This window comes from Camelina sativa, chromosome 18, assembly GCF_000633955.1.
Source record: "Camelina sativa cultivar DH55 chromosome 18, Cs, whole genome shotgun sequence".
In the NCBI taxonomy this organism is placed as follows: domain Eukaryota; kingdom Viridiplantae; phylum Streptophyta; class Magnoliopsida; order Brassicales; family Brassicaceae; genus Camelina; species Camelina sativa.
The window spans coordinates 18,495,374-18,502,398 of NC_025702.1; the positions used below are offsets into that span (position 1 = coordinate 18,495,374).

Sequence of the window (7,025 nt, forward strand, 5' to 3'; positions counted from 1 at the left end):
TGCAATATTCATAGATAATTTTTTATTTTGATTTGACTGTAATTTATGGTATGATTTAACTTAGGTATACTAAATATATATACATTTTTAGAGATATTTATGAAATAAATCTTGAACTTCAAAACTATTTATAAGCATGCCATTGACATTAATTATTAATTTGTTTTTTGTTTAATTAATTAATATTGAGTTTCGAATTTTGGACACACGATTTCCTATCCTAATAAAACTTCCAAAACAATCGGAACCACTCCCTTTAAGATTAGGTATTAAATTTATAATTAATTTAATTAATATTAAGTTTCCAATTTTACAAAACAATATTTTCTCCATATAGACATTTCCTAAACAATCAGCCTAATCAATAAACGAATTGATTTTCAATCTTGGAGGAGGATTTGTGGCCAAATTTTTTGATCTCAACGCATTGATATCCAATTATTTTCCCCTAATATATATGTTCAAAACAAATAAAGTTTAAATGCTAAGATATATCATATCCCAAGAATATTCCAAAAATAAAACAGATTACACCTAATTTTTCCTCAATAAGTTGCTTAATCGAATATTTTTTGCGTGCACAAGTTTGTTTAGTCGACCTAAATGATCAGTATATAAATAATCTACACCCAAACCCTGATTATACATCGACAATCACAATTACACAAAGCTTACCAGAAAACTTAAAAATTATTTCGTGTTCTAGATATGCCAAAAATCGAAACTTAATAATGATGTCTCCTATTTTTTTATCTGAAAACTTAAACACTCTTTCGTAGACGAATTATGACAAATAGGAATGATGAAATCGATTGACTAAAAATTAAGATGGGCGGAGATGTCGCAATGGACGGGATAAAACAAAGACGAAGAAGATGATATATTTTTTTTGTCAGATAAAAACAAGAAAAATTGTGTCGATCTAGACAAAACAAAAGAAAAACCAATATCAGTTTACTTTTAAAAAAAAAAAAGTCATTTACGTAATATATAATTTGTAAGTAATTAGTATACTGAATTAGTTTTTTTTTGTTCAAATAGTTATTTTTCCATTTCTAACAAATTATATACACACATCTTGGATCTATTTTAATAATCAAAGTTTATTAAAAGAAAAACAATGTGGAATCATGTCAAACAAATAACTGTTAACAACTTTTATTTGCATTTTACTACAAAATTATATATACTAAAGTTAACTGATTCTTTATATATAAAACATACAAAACTACAATAAAAAATTATTCTGTACATATCTTTAAAAATTTTAAATAATAAATATACTACTTTCTGTAAATAAATAAAAACACACACAGTATATTCCTTCTATAAGTCACTACTTACTTAATTGTATGTTATACGATAATATAAAACAATAAACTTCTAACAAAATACTTTCTAATTTCCATACTAACTAATATATTTATATTTGTAAGGTTGTACATTTAAATATACAAATTAACATTAATTATATATATAGTTAATCTATAAAATAAATTACATTTTTTAATAAAAGAAAGCTCCCGCGGTGAACCGCGGGTGAATATCTTAGTTCTGTATTATTTTGTATACTAAATATCACTTTGAAAATATAATTGATTCGCTTATCTATATTTGTTTTGATTATACAATTCAAACTAAAACAAGTTGTTGATAATAAACTGTATTGACTATTGACCATATTTAAAATCAACAAAGTAATAATTTAATTTAAATCATAAAAATATTATATATAGAAATAAAGTTGGTAATTTTTAAATTGTTTGATCTTTGAATATTGAATAATATTTTGACTTAAAAGGATAATTGGTTTTGCTCGTTGAAATAATAGTGTTTTATTTGACTAATTAAACATATTTTTTAACTATAATGAGTGTGCTGACTATATATATATGTAGATGCTATGACAGTTTTCAATGGAAATACATATATATTTCTAAGGGTAGACATAGATTAAGAAGAAAAATGGAGAACAAATGGAGTGTGGTGATGATGGTGTTCGTTTTGGTGGTGATGGCTGCCATTGGAGGAGAATCAGCAGATCTTTCATGTGAAACAAAATGTGCAATCACCTGCAAAGATTCAATGTTTCATCAGATATGCTTAGACAGGTGTTTGAAAAGTTGTAGATCTCATCCACCACCTTTGCTACTTCACACTCGCAGTAATATATCTCTCCTTTTCTCTCTTTTTTTTAAAAAAAAATTAATAATAAAATGGCAGCTTACGTGACTATGATATAGTTAAATTATTTTCTCACAGATTAAAAAAAATTAGTCTTAAGTTATTTTTCTTAAAATTATTTGGTTCAAATTTCAGAAAATTAAATATTAAAACGAAATATAATAATTAATAATAATAATAATAAAATAATAATGAGATGGCATTCTATTTATTGAGAAATGCATATTTTGGTATTGTATATATGTGATATGATGGTTTTCATTGAATATATATACACCTATAAACCTATAATGTCAATCAAGCCAAATAAATTGAGTAAGAAGAAAAATGTTGTGGCGCTGATGGTGCTCGTTTTTGTAGCGGTGGCTGCCAGAGCCAGTACTAGAGAAGAAGAAGAAGCAGCGAGTCTTGGATGTGCATTCAAATGTGAATTTCAATGCAAACTGATCTTCACTACAGGTTGCTACGACCGGTGCTATAGAGAGAAATGCCTGCATCTTCCACCTAAAAGTACCTTTCACGTATCTCCTTCACACTCGCCGTAAATCTACCTCTCTCCCTCTCTCATGTATGTACTTGTGTTTGTGTGTATGTCAATAGTGTGAAATTGACATGGTTTCGATGGTAACAATTAATGCAGGACGAAGACTTCTGGAGGGCTGAAGAAATAAGAGGCGCTAGAGATAATATTTGAAGTTGTTGTGATTGAATTTTTTACTTTTTGTCTTCTAGATATGTCAAAGAAAATCTATAAACGATGAATACTAATAATAATAACAAGTTCTTATCATCATTTGAAACAATGGGGATGAAGAAGAAATATTATAATTATATCATTTCAACAAAGTAATATAAGTTTTAAAACATCTACAGCAGTGATCTAATGATATGCAAAACAAATCGATTACTTGTAGTGAAACTTTTGTGTTATAAGTAGAGATGGTCGTCTTGCTTCATAGTCATTGTACTCAATTCGCTTCATAGCTTTGAGTTTTATTTAAAGCTGTAAGAGATATTCTAAAGAAGAGAAGATAGAAATCACAAAGCAGAAACAAATAAGGTCCCAAAAGAAAAGAATAAGAGAGTAAACATCTCTTTAAATTGAAAATAAAAAACAGAGCTGTTGCTTCATCACCTAAGAGGAATAAACCTAGTGGACCGACGGAAACAACCACAACCACAAATACGTGGTCTAGAGTGATTAACCTTCTTGCAAGTCATCGAAAACTCGGCAAGGTAATGACCAATCATCTCAGGCTTAATCACGACTTCGTTAAAGTTCTTGCCATTATGAACTCCGACAACACTTCCAATCATCTCAGGGACAATGATCATGTTCCTTAGATGTGTTTTCACCGCTTCAGGCTTCTTCTTGTTCTCCTCACTTGCTTCTTTTTTCGCCTTACGCAGCTTCTTGATCAGAATCAGAGGTCTCTTCTTTAATCCCCTGTAGAACCTCCTGCGAACACGAGCGTTGAAGAGCTTAGCGAGATCAAAGTTTGACATCTTGAGAAGAGCATCAACGTTGAATCCTCTGAATGAGAATTTCTTGAATGTTCTCTCCTTTGTCGCCACCGCCACGGCTGTGGCAAACTCTGGTTCGTTGATCGCCATTGTTGAAACTTGGATTTTTCTGCAAGAAGATAGAATATGCCATTAGAGAGAGATTGGTGTTGTGAGGATTCCTTAGTTTGCTTCACTAATATTTATACAATAGTGTTGGGGGGACTTTGGAGATATCGTAAATCTGGAGGATCGACGGGAATATCGGAAACTAACCAAGTTACCAAAATACTAAAGATTGACCGAGTAAATGTAATACTTTTGAAATATCATCAAAATTAATTAATATTCCCTAATCTTGTAATCTATTTATGGATATTGCCATCTACTAAACATGTCAAGATATGAAAATAATAACAATTATTGGTTTTATTCTTAACATAGCATATTTTAGTTTGATCTTCAGATTTTGTAATAGATATATAATAATTTCAATTTGATCCACATATGTTAATTACTTTCTTAAGTTTAAACTTTAAATTCATATATTATAAAGAAAAAAAAAACACAATATGATGTGAACGAATTTGATTAGAACACTTGTTACGAGGATAAAATTAATTACAATTCAGTTTTTATCACTACGATTATGAAAATAAATATTTGGTTTTAATACCCTAAAAACTCGGATACAACAAAAGCATGAATTATACAGATTAGCCAGTTCGGTCTGATCCGGTTATTATCACTCTTGTGTTGTGGGTCTTGTGGCCATAATTTGCTGTAAACTGAAAGTGACAACTAAAGTCCAATTACATTCATCAAGTTTGGGCTCAAAACGGTTTGGCCCACGAGTCAAAGAATTTTGCTATTGTTATATATATATATATGGGTTCGTATTAATGGTGACTGTATTCAATACTTTTTAACGTTGACTAACTTAATGCCATAAACATTGTTCCTATATGACAATGTGTTTTTTTTTTTTTTTATAAGCAGTGGATATGTGCGTTAATTTGGTGGATTTTCAAAGTGTTCTATAGTAGTCTTGGTAATCACGCGTCAGGTTTGTGTAATTATCCTGTATCTATATTTTAGATTTTCAGTTTCTGTTCTAATATTTGCATCAGTTTACAAATATATAGATGACAGCTAAACAAAATTTACTCTATATGATTTATCTATGTTTAGTGATTTATGTTTTTTAACAGTGAGTAAACAATAACCTTGTTTTAACTTTAGTATATTGAATAGAAAAACATATATAAAATGATAGTGATTAATTTATTATTAAATTGAAAATGGCTTATAGAGGGAGCCTTATTAGAAATTTAGAGGAAAACGTGGTGTAACTCATTAGGAAAGAAAAGTGCAGAAAACATAAATCACCATCGGGACAACTTGTTGGTCTTACTTCTTTTCAACCTTGATTTGAACCCCCTTGATTTGAACCCCCTTGATGTCAACCACCTTTCCAACATTAGTATCTTTCATCTTGCACATAGGGGTCTTCATAGTCTTAGAAGCCTCAATACCCTCTTCCATTTCCTTCTCTCCAAATTCAAGTGTTGACACCTTATAATCAAACTTCTTGATTGGGCCTCCTACTCCATTGGATTCAGCACACACCTTCTTTGAAGAGGATGATCGTCCAGGTGTATCAGAATTGGATGCGTAGACACGTTTAGAGGAGGGAGCAGTTGATTCAGAAGTCTCCTGACTATAAGTCAAAGCAAGGTGTGCCTAGCCACATTTATGTGAGAAAGAGTTAGTATCTTTGCTTGTAAGACAAATGGGTCACTTTAGGTAATTAAATATGCATAATACTCTTACATGATCACCGGAGACAACTGAAGATGGGTTCACAATTTCATTTGATTCCTCAGTGATTTGCTCGGCTAAAAGTCCGTCTTTGGAAAAGATTTTGGTTACCCTGTAGGAATCCTTTCCATCCCAAATGTTTTCTCGTTCCACACAAACCAGGAACACAAATGTTTTCCCAATCACGTTCTTGATAGCGTCAGGCAAATCTTCAGGATTTGTGATCTTAAAGCGAGAATCACATAGCATTTAATTAAAAAGTAGTGTAAACTGAATGTTTATAGATCTATGAACATGTTGATTATCTCATCCAATGAACCACCAAGAATAGCAGCTGCAGATTCTCCAATAACCTCAAAAGCAATGCTGTCAAATAATAGGAATTTGGACTCTCCAGTATTGTCCATGACTTTAACGTAAATCATGTATCTGCAATGCCATTCACAGAAGGAATTGTAGACTAAAATCTAGAAAGTTAAAATATATTTTAACGGTTTATCTGTTTGCAATCTTACCTTGCAATGACATTGGTCACAGGTGACCTGCAAACATCACACCAAAACTTTGGTTTTTGTGGCTTACTCTCAAATTGGTAAAATCCAGTGCGTATATGGGTCACTTTTTTATTCCAGGCACGACAACTAAAATAATACCAAGCCCAGTCGGTATCAATTGCGTAGATGGTGCTCATTACTCTTACTTTCCCGACCTGAAATTAGTGATATAGCATTCAAATACCATTCCTTAGGTCGGTCGTTTGATTCATATGTAAATGATATTTTCTAGAAAGAATATATATACCAACCTCAACTGAATCAATAAGTTCCCCAATGGTTTTCCTTGAATACTGACTGGTGTCTTCTGATGTGACAGCCACAATCTGCAACTTTGGGACAGATTCACGGAAAGCGAGAGACAAACCATCATTTGGAAGGCTGTAAGAGATAAGATGCAAAGTGTTATATAGGTCTGTAAAAGTTTTATCATATATCAGTTTTATTCTTATGATAGAAGTACATAAGATTTGATGAAATTATCAACTTCTACCCAAGCAGGATTGATATGCACTTGTGATGCATCATAGGAATTAGATAGGTATCTACTACCTGTTACATATTTGTTCTTAATATTTGATATAAAGCCAAATATATTTTGATATATATTTGTTTTATTTAGGAAGATGCATGCCGAATATTACCTTTGTATGTTTTCACTTTAACAAACCGGAGGATGCAAACCACAATGACACCATTTGATGCCTGGCAGCCTCCAAAAACTTTGTCAGCGAATGAGCCCCACAAGGTACACGATAGCCTCTCGTCCCTGTCAATAAAAATCAGCTTTTAGTTCATGTTTTTTTGAATAGAGGCTTAGAATTAGGCAGATTAATGTAACCTTTCGTCCCGCATCTCAAACACGAGTTTATGTGTTGGCTTGTTGTTAAATTCAACTGTCTCCATATCACCAATGTTCACCACTTGACCGATCACGTCTGATAATGTTGTATCACAAATATA

At 31.4% G+C, this 7,025-nt stretch overlaps 2 protein-coding genes across 2 annotated transcripts; one reads left to right on the forward strand and one right to left on the reverse strand.

Annotated features, from left to right (window-relative positions):
• Positions 1,948 to 2,975, forward strand: LOC104762444. The gene is made up of 3 exons (XM_010485724.1): positions 1,948 to 2,164; positions 2,545 to 2,725; positions 2,825 to 2,975. The coding sequence occupies exons 1-3, from the start codon at positions 1,966 to 1,968 to the stop codon at positions 2,853 to 2,855; spliced, it is 411 nt and encodes a 136-aa protein (XP_010484026.1). The 5' UTR covers positions 1,948 to 1,965; the 3' UTR covers positions 2,856 to 2,975.
• On the reverse strand, positions 3,137 to 3,868 carry LOC104762445 (40S ribosomal protein S15-6). The gene has a single exon (XM_010485725.2). It carries the CDS (start codon positions 3,796 to 3,798, stop codon positions 3,316 to 3,318), a length of 483 nt encoding a protein of 160 aa, XP_010484027.1. The 5' UTR covers positions 3,799 to 3,868; the 3' UTR covers positions 3,137 to 3,315.